General features: G+C 47.5%; 1 protein-coding gene and 1 long non-coding RNA gene across 2 annotated transcripts in view; one reads left to right on the forward strand and one right to left on the reverse strand.

The window, feature by feature from the left end:
- LOC308575376 overlaps positions 1–12766 on the reverse strand; it is a 137794-nt gene that overhangs the window by 85441 nt on the left and 39587 nt on the right. The gene's annotated exons all lie outside the window — the stretch shown is intronic.
- Positions 1–12766, forward strand: part of KCNN3 (potassium calcium-activated channel subfamily N member 3) — a 95000-nt gene that overhangs the window by 57690 nt on the left and 24544 nt on the right. Inside the window, exon 4 of the mRNA XM_081173562.1 lies at positions 4014–4155. Within this exon, the coding sequence (XP_081029688.1) occupies positions 4014–4155 (142 nt within the window). The remainder of the gene's footprint in view (positions 1–4013; positions 4156–12766) is intronic.

The raw sequence follows: 12766 nt of genomic DNA on the forward strand, positions 1-12766 counted from the left end.
AAACTGTTCTTAACCTGAAGCACCACTTTAGCTAATGGGGCCTCCTGCTGCCACCGCGCAATTTCTGTTCTCATCCTGAAGCAAAGTTCTTAACTCGAGGTACTATTTCTGGGTTAGCGGAGCCTGTAACCTGAAGCGAGAGTGAGAGATTTTACTTTCTTGGGCTCCATGATCACTGCAGATGGTGACAGCAGCCACGAAATTAAAAGACGCCTGCTTCTTGGGAGAAAAGCAACGACAAACCTAGACAGCATCTTAAAAAGTAGAGACATCACCTTGCCAACAAAGGTCCATATAGTTCAAGCTATGGTTTTCCCAGTAGTGATGTATGGAAGTGAGAGCTGGACCATAAAGAAGGCTGATCGCCGAAGAAGTGATGCTTTTGAATTCTGGTGCTGGAGGAGACTCTTGAGAGTCCCATGGACTGCAAGAAGATCAAACCTATCCGTTCTTAAGGAAATCAGCCCTGAGTGCTCACTGGAAGGACAGATCCTGAAGCTGAGGCTCCAATACTTTGGCCACCTCATGAGAAGAGAAGACTCCCTGGTAAAAAGACCCTGATGTTGGGAAAGATGGAGGGCACAAGGAGAAGGGGACGACAGAGAATGAGATGGTGGGACAGTGTTCTCGAAGCTACCAGCATGAGTTTGACCAAACTGCGGGAGGCAGTGGAAGACAGGAGGGCCTGGCGTGCTCTGGTCCAGGGGGTCACGAAGAGTCAGACACGACTAAATGACTAAACAACAAACCTGAAGCGTATGTAACCTGAAGCGTATGTAACCCGAGGTACCACTGTACATTGTTTATTGCTTTCATTTTATGGATCAATGGTCTTGTTAGTAAAATTCATGTTAAACTGCTGTTTTAGGGGTTGTTTTTAAAAGTCTAGAACGGATTAATCCATTTTGCATTGCTTTCTATGGGAAAGTGCGCCTTGGTTTTGGAACGCTTTGGTTTGGAACAGATTTCCGGAACGGATTAAGTTTGAGAACCAAGGTACCGCTGTAATTAAAAATAAAATGATTGAACCCACTACTCTTCAGAAAGTAAGCACCCTCCCTCCCCCTTTTAGTGTGGTCAGGCACAAAGTTTTTCGTTTGGGGTGGGGAACAGTGGATATATGCAGCACCGCAAGAACTTTTATGCAGTTCCCAGATTCTTGCCAGGGGCATTTTTGAGGACGTGGGTTTCTTTGATTCACAGAAATGTCCCTTTCCAGCTGCACGTTTTCTTGCTGCCCCAGAATGGTACATTTGATGTCTGGTTGGCGTTCTAGGAAATAAAAAGTCCTGGGCTGCTTCCCCTTGAGAATATTTTGAGAACGCAGTACCCGTTTTTCAGTTTGAAATGTTTTATGGTCCCTGTCTAACATGCAGCGATACTTTTTGCACAATGGCAAGAGTTGATTACAGCTCCTGGAGGTCTCTCAGCACTAGTCTGAAACTGTCTCACCATTCCGGCTCATTCTCACCACAGACATATTATCTTTTATTAAAAAAAAAACCCTCTAAACGGGTTGACATAAAATGTAATAATGCAGATTAAAATTGCCAATGAAAGTCAGAAGCTAAAAGCTGAAGTTTGCATTCAGTGCTAATCCTATTCAGAGTAGACACATTGGAAGTTAATAGACATGGTTAACTTAGATTCGTTCGTTTTGATGGGTTTACTCTAGAAGGATCTAGGAGTCTTGGTTGACCACAAACTTGACATGAGCCAACAGTGTGACGCGGCAGCTAAAAAAGCCAATGCAATTCTGGGCTGCATTAATAGGAGTATAGCATCTAGATCAAGGGAAGTAATAGTGCCACTGTATTCTGCTCTGGTCAGACCTCACCTGGAGTACTGTGTCCAGTTCTGGGCACCACAGTTCAAGAAGGACACTGACAAACTGTAACGTGTCCAGAGGAGGGCAACCAAAATGGTCAAAGGCCTGGAAACGATGCCTTATGAGGAACGGCTAAGGGAGCTGGGCATGTTTAGCCTGGAGAAGAGGAGGTTAAGGGGTGATATGATAGCCATGTTCAAATATATAAAAGGATGTCACATAGAGGAGGGAGAAAGGTTGTTTTCTGCTGCTCCAGAGAAGCGGACACGGAGCAATGGACCCAAACTACAAGAAAGAAGATTCCACCTAAACATTAGGAAGAACTTCCTGACAGTAAGAGCTGTTCGACAGTGGGATTTGCTGCCAAGGAGTGTGGTGGAGTCTCCTACTTTGGAGGTCTTTAAGCAGAGGCTTGACAACCATATGTCAGGAGTGCTCTGATGGTGTTTCCTGCTTGGCAGGGGGTTGGACTCGATGGCCCTTGTGGTCTCTTCCAACTCTATGATTCTTGATTCTCTGATTCTACTCTGAGTAGGGCTAGCATTGACTACAATCCAGGTTGGCCTTATCCCCCCCACCTCCCATTATAGTTAAAATTGGATAAAAATAGGTAAGAATGCACATCAGCTTTACATAGCTGGGCAGGCTTGCCTAAGCAAAAAATATTTTTTTTGCAGGCACCGAAAACTAAAGCGAAGGTGCCAGTCTAATCTCAACGGGTGGGTTGTTCCAGAGAATAAAAGATTGATTCTGTACACAATAAACAATTATACGACACCTGAAGACAGCCCTGTATCTGGAAGATTTTAATGTCTGTGATGTTTTGCTGTGTTCTGTTATATTCTGTTGGAAGCCGCCCAGAGTGGCTGGGGCAACACAGTCAGATGGGCAGGGTACAAGTTAATAATAATAATAATAATAATAATAATAATAATAATGGGATAGCCTATCTGTTTGGCCCATGGGACTCTCTGTAGGCCCCACCCCTTCTCCCCAGGCCACACCTTTCCCTGCTCCTGTTTTGACTCCTTGAGTGTTTCTGCATCTTTCAAATCTGCCTTCTTCCATGGAGAATTGTCTTGCGAGAATTGTGTGTAGAAACCAGCCTACTGTAGGGAGGTAAAGTTTGCATTTATTGCTCCGCCCACTTTTGCTTCTGGCCCCTCCCCCTGCTGCCATGTGGGCCCCCAGAAGATTGCCCCAAAGGCAATGTGGCCCTTGGCTGAAAAAGATGATTTATGTATGGAGCTGAGGCTCCAATACTTTGGCCACCTCATGAGAAGAGAAGATTCCATGGAAAAGACCCTGATGCTGGGAAAGATGGAGGGCACAAGGAGAAGGGGATGACAGAGGACAAGGTGGTTGGACAGTGTTCTCAAAGCTACCAGCATGAGTCTGACCAAACTGCGGGAGGCGGTGGAAGACAGGAGTGCCTGGCGTGCTCTGGTCCAGGGGGTCACGAAGAGTCAGACATGACTAAACAACAACAACTACTACTGCGGCCCGTGTTTTGTTAGTCCCAAAAATGGAAAAGGAGCAAAGTCCCAACTGAAGAAGAATGGCAACTTAAGCTGACAGAATATGCGCAGCTTGCAGATTTAACATACAGAATTAGAGAACAAGAAGAACATAGGTTTAGAGAAGATTGGAAAACGTTTATTGAATATCTGGGGTGAAATTGTGCACACCTGAAAACGTTGGCAGCGTTAAGATAAACTTGACAGTGTAAATAAGGTTTGATGGGTGCAATACTGGAATACTGAATGGTTTAGTTTTTGAAAAATATGCAGGAATCTATGATATGTGTTAAGTTGTGGGTGAACATATCAGACAACACAGCGATTCTTCAGACAGCTCTTGTTTATTCACAGGCCAGAACAGAACTGAACTGAAGGGTTCAGCCAGCCTGCTTATATAGAGCTCCATTACAGCGCAACAGTAACCATTTTCTGTAACTATCCAATCACTGAACGTCACTTTCAATCCCTTATTTGCATATGTGGACCTGAGTGAAAACTGAGAACTTCAGTACATAACAAAACGAACAATGGAAGGAGAAGAAGGGAAGTCACACTGATATTTTCAGGATGTTAAAATGAGTATTTTAAACTGTGTAACATAAAATTTAATGAAAATTTTATTTTTTAAAAAAAGTTCCTTACCTGTGCCTGTATTTCCTCGGCAGGTACCATGACCAGCAGGACGTTACCAGCAACTTCCTGGGTGCCATGTGGCTCATCTCCATCACGTTCCTGTCCATCGGCTACGGCGACATGGTGCCACACACATACTGCGGCAAAGGTGTCTGCTTGCTCACAGGCATTATGGTAAGTGGGAACCTCGTGGGGCCAGTCCTGGGGGAAGATTAAACATTCTGCGTCTCGTCTGAAGTGCTGTTTCAGGGCTGGCAGCCTCCCGATGCTGTTGGACTCCAACTCCCATCAGCCCCAGCAGGCACTGGCCAATCCCTTTGTTCCCCTCGGAGAGCTACAGCTCCTAGAGCAGTTTAACAAATGGTCCCCTCTTCCCATGGAACTCTGGGAACTGTAGTTCTGGTAGGGGGAACAGGGAATCTCCTAACAGCTCGCAGCTCCCTTAACAAACTACAGCTCCCAGAATTCGTTGGGAGAAGCCACCACTAGTGCTTTAATAATAAGAATAATAAAGGGACGTGGGTGGCGCTGTGGGTTAAACCACAGAATCCCCGCGATGGGGTGAGCTCCCGTTGCTCAGTCCCTGCTCCTGCCAACCTAGCAGTTCAAAAGCACGTCAAAGTGCAAGTAGATAAATAGGTACCGCTCCGGCGGGAAGGTAAACGGCGTTTCCGTGCGCTGCTCTGGTTCGCCAGAAGCGGCTTAGTCATGCTGGCCACATGACCCGGAAGCTGTACGCCGGCTCCCTCGGCCAGTAAAACGAGATGAGTGCCACAACCCCAGAGCCGGCCACAACTGGACCTAATGGTAGGGGTCCCTTTACCTTTACCTTCAATAAGAATAATAATGCATTGGGGAGGGGGCATTATTGCATTGTTCTTGTTTCTATTTTTATTATCTACCTTGTGTTTTCCGGTTGTGATTTTATGTGGTGAACCGCCCTAAGACCTGCGGGCGTTGTGTGGTGTACATATTTAATTAATAATAACAATAATTAATAAATGCAGGCAAGTGGGGTCTGCCTGGCAGCAGCCTCCGCTGCTTGCCTGTGTGTGTGCAAACGAGGATGTTGAATGAAGATGGCCGTTCTCGCCTGAACCAGCAGATACTCTTTGGGAAGCTCTGCTGGTTAGGAATGGAACCTCCATGTCCAGTAGCAACCTGCCTCTAAATACCCAGCTGCTACCAGCTGTAGAGGACAAAACACAGGAAGGCCTGTTGCCCCCGCGCCCTGCGGGGTGTGATTTCTCAAGAGCCTCTGGCCCAAGACTGTGGGAAACAGGATATTGGACTGCTGGACGGCTCTTTGCTTGTCCCATCCAGCAAGGCTCTTCCTGAACACTTTCTGCCGTGGTTCCAACCTCTCCAGAGTTGTCCCAGATGTCTTCTGGAGCCAGCTGTGGAGCGTTCTCGCCTGCCCACCCCCAGCCCACTCCATTAATCCAAGCTACTTACACACACAGCACCATTTCTGGTTTGTTTATCTCTCTTCTAATTAATGAGCTGGATTGGGCTGCCCTACCCCACCCAGGGGAAATATACAGCAGCGGCAAGTCCTCTCCCCTTCCGAATCTTGCTGAAGGTTTGCAACTGGGTGGAGATATTCCTTTGCCAGATTTATTTCTCGGAAGCCGGATCCACAGCCTGGTGAGAATCCCAGAGCTTTATGAGTCAACGAGCGACGGTCCAAAACTTGTGCGCATTCAGGGTTCAGGAAAGGAGCACAGGCTCTGCGGCAATGTCCAGCTCCCTGAGAAGCATGGCTTTAATTTAAAAACCATGCCTCTAGGCCTCATGGTGGAGAAGAAGCTCTTGAATTGCCAGCTTTGGATACCATTCCTATAGGTGTCTACCAAGAACTGAGGATCAACTCAATACATTTAAAGCGCAGTGTTATGTGGCTTCCTGCAAAGGATTCTGGGAGCAGTTGCTTGTTAAGGGTGCTGAGAGAAGACCCCAGGGCCCCCCACATAGAGCTACAGCTCCCAGAGTTACCTGTAAAGAAGGTTTGATTATTAAACCACTCAAAAGAACTGTAGCTCCGTGGAGGAAACAGGACTCTCCAAATAACTCTCAGCTCCTTTAACAAACTACAGCTCCCAAAGTTATTTGGGGGAAACCGTGGCTGTTTAAAGTGGTACCATGAGGTGTTAAATGAATGGTGTAAAGCTAAAGGTAAAGGGACCCCTGACCATTAGGTCCAGTCGTGGCCGACTCTGGGGTTGCAGCGCTCATCTCGCTTTATTGGCCGAGGGAGCCGGTGTACAGCTTCCGGGTCATGTGGCCAGCATGACTAAGCCGCTTCTGGCGAACCAGAGCAGCGCATGGAAACACCGTTTACCTTCCTGCCGGAGCGGTACCTATTTATCTACTTGCACTTTGACATGCTAGGTTGGCAGGAGCAGGGACTGAGCAACAGGAGCTCACCCCATCGCGGGGATTCGAACTGCTGACCTTCTGATCGGCAAGCCCTAGGCCATGTGGTTTAACCCACAGCGCCACCCGCGTCCCAAAATGAATGGTGCAAATTAGCATAAATCCCATGGAGTTTGGCAGGTCTTACTCCCAGGTCGGTGGATGGAGGGATTGCAGCCTATATCTCAGAAAAGGCAGCTGAATACAGATTTCCCAGCAGTTGCTGGGTTGCTTGAAAACCTTTTCCCCTTGCTGGAAAAGGTTTGGAAAAGGCCAACCAAAATCTTACAACATTTGGGGCTTTGGGGTTTAGAGGAAAGGGGGAATATGACATGATAGAGGTATCTAAAAGCAAGCACGGCATGGAGAAAAAGTTCACAGAGAGAAGCTTCTCTCTTTCACGCTACTTGGAGCCATCCGATATAGCTGAATGTCAGAAGATTTGGGACAGAGAAGCTGCTGAATTGCAACTCATTACCAAACTTAAAACCATGGAGAGACCTGGTTTGAACAAAGACATTGGATTCTTATCCCATTATACATGACTAAGCCATTTCTCACCTTCTCACCCCTTGCCTTTTCCTGTAAGACCTATTACAGTCGTTAAGAGTCGTCAACAGGCTCATCTCAGCTATCTGCCAATCTCCCATTCCCACCACCCTTCTGAGTAATACCCCTCCCCACCTTCTCACTATATAGAAGGATCTGGCAACTTCTGTTTCAGTGTATCTGAAGAAGTGTGCATGTACACGAAAGCTCATACCAAGAACTAACTTAGTTGGTCTTTAAGGTGCTACTGGAAGGAATTTTTTTATGTAGATTAAAAGAAGGCACTTCTCCACTCCACATGGTTACTCTGTGGAACTCCCTCCCACAAGGTGTATTGACAGCCACCAACTTAGGTAGCTTCAAGAGAGGATTAGACACAATTCATGGAGGAAAAGATTATCAGTGGCTACCAGCCACAATGGCTATTTTCTGCTTCCACCGTCAGAGGCCGCATTGTTGGGGATCGGAGGTGGGGAGAATTGCTGTTGCTCTTGGGGTCCTGCTTGGTCTTTGGGGCATCTGGGTGGCCACTGTGAGAACAGGATGTGCTAGACCGGATGGGCTATTTTCCTGATCTAGGAGTCGGGCTCTTCTTATGAGCAAAACCCAGGAAAACGATTTGTGCGAATGGGTAAGCCTTCCCCTTCTTTTGCCAGAAAACGTTCCTGTTTATTTATTTCACTATTCAGAAGCCTGCCAGCGCAACGTTTAAGAACACCATTTCCCCGACTCCCCAGAGGTCAGTTCTCTGGGATGTGCAGCGGTGCCTTGACAGTTCTTCGCCATCAATCAGTCGTCAATAAATAAATACCACGTGCTTTATTTGGAAGGGCTTGGCCAGCCTAGACCCTTTCCTTTTGTCCTGACCTCTTTTCTTCTTCTTCTTGGGAACTCTTTTTTTAAAAGACCCATCATTAATCTGAGACTAGGGAGGTTTCCACACGATTTATCAGTGCTTTGGCACGGCAGCCTTCAAGGATCGTCTCCATTGCAGCTGGAGAATCATTAATTCAGCAGCACCCAAATAATCCTGGTGTGACCTCTTGATGCGTGTTGGGATGGATTCTGGAAAGACACACACACACACACACACACACACAGAGAGAGAGAGAGAGAGAGAGAGAGAGAGAGAGAGCAGCTTCTTTAAAGTTTCCAGGGTTCAGCCTGGCTTCCTTTTGAACTTTAGCAGAGCTGGGGAACAATTTGCAGCCTGGAGGCCACATTCACTTCTAGAAGCTGGTGAGGGTCTATGGTAGGGTTGCCAACTTGAATAAAATACAGTATTGGGATGTGTGTGTTTTGTTAACACTTTTCACAATACAGACATACCTCGGGTTACAGATGCTTCAGGTTCTGTTTTTTGGGGTTACGGACACGTTGAAACCCGGAAATACCAGAACGGGTTACTTCCGGGTTTCAGCAGTCGTGCATGCGCAGAAGCGCTAAATCATGCTTTGCGCATGTGCGGACGCTCCGAATCGCAATCCGCACATGCGCAGACGCACTGCTGTGGGTTGCGAATGTGCCTCCTGCATGGATCACGTTCGCAACCCATTTGTCTGCTTTACAATAGAAGACAACCTAATCTACATAAAAAGAGGAAGAAATTAAATGAAAAGAAACAGAAGAGACAGAAGTATGCAACATCCCCTCTCACAAATATTCCTTAAACTTTGCCCCATACAGGAAAAGGTGCGTACCCCCAGCTCTCACCTGGGAGCATCCCTCTCTTCTTCCTGAGAGGGGCAATTGCTGGGCCATCTGTGCTGGTCCTGGGGGGGGGGTTACCGTGAGGCGTGGTCAGAGTCCGGTCCTGGGTCGAGGGACTGGAGACTGTCCACCAAGGGCGAAGCGGGGTCCAAAGCAAGAAGCCAAACGTGGTTGGGAACTCCGGAAAAACAGGTCTGGGTGCTGGCAGAAACAGGTTTCCAACGACGTTGCTCCCGCAACCTGGGTCTGGGCTGACTGGCCTTTATCTCCTCTGGGGCCTAGGAGGTGAGCACTCCTCCTGCGGGAACTTAGTTCCCTCCGCCTCTCTGCCCTGAGCCTCTGCAGCTCAGGAGAGGCTGGAGGGTTACTGGACCCAGAGGCCGCCTCACCTTCCCCTGACGGGGCTGAGAGTGGAGCACCTGCAGGCAATGGGTCCTCCATCCCCTCAGGGGCCAGAGCAGACTCAGCTGGTGTCTGCTCCTGAGGATCCAGCACAGGTGAGGACCCTTCAGGCTCAGGCCCCAGCCCCGGGTCAGCTGGTTCTGGAGGCGGGGACTCCTGTGCAGGCTGGGATTCCTCCGGTTCAGCCTCTGAATCAGATTCCCAGGCCATCACACCATCTCACTGAACCAGAGGGTCCCTCCCTCTCTTTCTGACCGGTGGCTGCCTCTTGCTACTTTCTGACCCATACCAAGTGGAGATGAGAGACAAAACAGCGGCTTCTCTGCCTCCTGCCCCGCTGGAAACCTTGGAAGCTCGATTCCACCCCGCCTCAAGGCCTGCCGTTTGTTCTCCGAGGTTCCCATCCCTCTGAGCTTGGCACCTGCTCTTGTTTATTTTCGCTAACCCTCCTTTGAACACCCGCCGCTGGAAAGGGTTGATCGGCCATGTGCTTTTCCTTGGGGCACATAATCGGGATCTCTTAACGCAGATCGATTTCCCCTTAGTGCTGGTTAACAGCCTTGCTGTCCACAGTCATGTAGGTTTGTGTGTGTGTGTTCGCGTGCGTGCGCTTTTAACCCAAAGGAGCGGCCTTTACTGAGTCAGCTCAGCTTTCTCTCTCTCTCACACACAGCCTTTTTTTTCTTCCTCTCTGTGATCCATTTACTGGTGATTCCAGGAATTGAACCAGCAGCCCTTCCGTATCCAAGGAGGCCGCTTTGTCAGTGAGCTACAGCTCCTCCCCAGGATCGCCAGTCTCTTTCCAGTCCTCATCTGCACATGGAGCAGAATGATGAAATGGATTGAACCACCTTAGACTGCAGGCAAAGAGGAAATATTACTCCCTCTTCGAAAGAAAAAAGATGCTCTCTTGCCTTTAAAAAGCTCCCTGCAAATAGTCAGCCAGCATACATGTCCTAGCTCAGGCATAGGCAAACTCCGGCCCTCCAGATGTTTGGGACTACAATCCCCATCATCCCTAGCTAACAGGACCAGTGGTCAGGGATGATGGGAATTGTAGTCCCAAACATCTGGAGGGCCGGAGTTTGCCTATGCCTGTCCTAGCTATCCCCCCCCTACTTGTAAGGCTTTTCAAACAACAACAACAACCTAACAACATTTATTAAGTTTTACTTACATACACAAAAAGCAAATTATGAAATAATTTTGTAGAAAGGAAATGATAAATACTATAACCAGCAACATTAACTCATGGTTCTCGGGCTTAATGCAATAAGGTATATTATTTATATACAGTGATTTCTTCTATAGCTAGAGCAAATTTCTGCTGTTCCTTCCCCTTTTATATTTGCAGGGAATCCCGTGTGGATAGGAACCACATGCACAACACAATTTCCAATTACATTGCAGGAATATATGGAGTTTTTAAATCTGGAAGAGCACTCTGAAGTGGTGCAGTCTGAAATGGTGCCATTCGTTTTATTTACCTGTTCTGTAACATATGTTGATGGAGAATGATGGCCGACCAACGGTGATATCAGCTGATTGACAGCTGGGAGTGGGTTGGTGTTTTTTGGTGGGGGAATGGCCTCATGAACCAAGATTGGCATATAGGTCAATTACTGTTACATCGCTTCAAATTTCAAGCTGAAATCTGCTTCCCTGCCATTTTAAGTCATTGGTTCCAATCCTGCCAACTAACTTCTACTCAAAGTAGATCCACTGATATATATTTTTTTTAAAAAAGGTAGCAAAACACCTAGTCAGGCCCATTACTTTCAAGAGGTTTGTTCTGAGCATGCAATAGATACAAAAACAAGAGGCACACATGAGAGTTCTTCTTATGTTAAACATGCGGTTTAAAAAGTAATGGACACACCACATTAATGTGGGTAAGTGCGTGCACACACACACACACACACACACACACACACTGTACACCTCATGAACACAGACACACCCAGCTGTCAGGCTTGAAATTAGCTATTAAGCCAAATTTTGTGTGTGAGAAAGAGAGAGAGAGAGAGAGAGAATGTGAATGAATGAATGAATGAATTTTTCTGCAGGTTGCAGCTGGGGAGAGAAGGATTAACCCACGGGTCAGCAAACTTTTTCAGCTGTGGGCCAGCCCACTGTCCCTCAGACCTTGTAGGGGACTGGACTATATTTTGAAAAAATAAACAAATGAATTCCTATGCCCCACAAATAACCCAGAGATGCATTTTAAATAAAAGGACACATTCTACTCATGTAAAAACACGCTGATCCCCGGACTGTCCACGGGCCAGATCCAGCCCCCGGGCCTTAGTTTGCCTACCCATGGGTTAACCTTTCCAGGAAGATCACAATTAGACTGCGGGGTGGGGAGCCTTCTATTGGAGCTGATGTGAAAACTTTTTAAAAACTTAATTGCATCAGGGGAGGGGAGGAACACCCCCCAGGGGCCACATTTGGCCTGCAAGTTACCAGTTCCTCATGCCTAGCTTAAGGGCTAGCCTCTTTATTCTTATTTTTTGTTCTTAGAAGAAAAATGGGTTTTTCAAGATGCCAGATTGTTGCGCTCCATGCAATATTCTGCACTTACACGGCAACACTTGTGGGATTGTGGGACACAGCCAGGGATAAGCAGGAACAAGGCAGGGCGGTAATGGAGACGCAGCCGAGCTGCGCATTGGCTGCTTGGAGAGCTCAAGCTGAGCTGGAGAGGAAATCCCCTCCAGACCTGGCAAGAGTGACCTTTCTACGCCATTCATCCAGAAAATGAGTCTTTTAGCACCTGAGGCTTCTTCCCTGCCAGGGCTGGCAGATCTCAGAGCACAGAGGTATTAAAAAACAACAACGAAATCTCCCGCTAAGTAGGATCCTGCCGCTTCAGGGCCGAGTGGGCAGGAGGGAGGGAGCGGATAACTGTAGAGTTCCTCCAGAGCAGCAGGGCTCTGCTTAATATTTAAAACCAGGGCTCGGTTGGCAAGTTACCGTATTTTTTGCTCTATAAGACTCACTTTTTCCCTCCTAAAAAGTAAGGGGAAACGTGCGTGCGTCTTATGGAGCCAATGCAGGCTGTGCAGCTATCCCAGAAGCCAGAACAGCAAGAGGGATCGCTGCGTTCGCTGCGCAGCGATCCCTCTTGCTGTTCTGGCTTCTGAGATTCAGAATATTTATTTTCTTGTTTTCCTCCTCCAAAAACTAGGTGCCTCTTGTGGTCTGGTGTGTCTTATAGAGCGAAAAACACGGTACAGTGGTGCCTCGCAAGACGAAAAGAATCCGTTCTGTGATTCTCTTCGTCTAGCGGTTTTTTCGTCTTGCGAAGCAAGCCCATTGAAGGATTAGCGGATTAGCGCTATTAGCGGCTTTTAGCGGCTTATCTGCTGATCGGATCAGCTGATAAGCGGCTTAGCGGCTTAGAAAAAGGGGGGAGGGGAAAAAACCAGCAGGAACTCGCAAGACATTGTCGTCTTGCGAAGCAAGCCCATAGGAAATTCGTTTTGCGAAGCACCTCCAAAACGGAAAACTCTTTCGTCTAGCGAGTTTTCCGTCTTGCGAGGCATTCGTCTTGCGGGGCACCACTGTACTTTTTATGGGAATGCTTAAATGAAGAATGATAAATTTTAGTAGGGCATCTCCAGGAGTATTGGGTGGGTCTCACCAGCTCATCCTTTAGTTTGTCAATTTTGTTTTCTCGCTGTTTCCCCTTTCCACAAGCTTTTTT

Source organism: Podarcis bocagei (assembly GCF_964188305.1).
Source record: "Podarcis bocagei genome assembly, chromosome: 16".
Classification (NCBI taxonomy): Eukaryota; Metazoa; Chordata; class Lepidosauria; order Squamata; family Lacertidae; genus Podarcis; species Podarcis bocagei.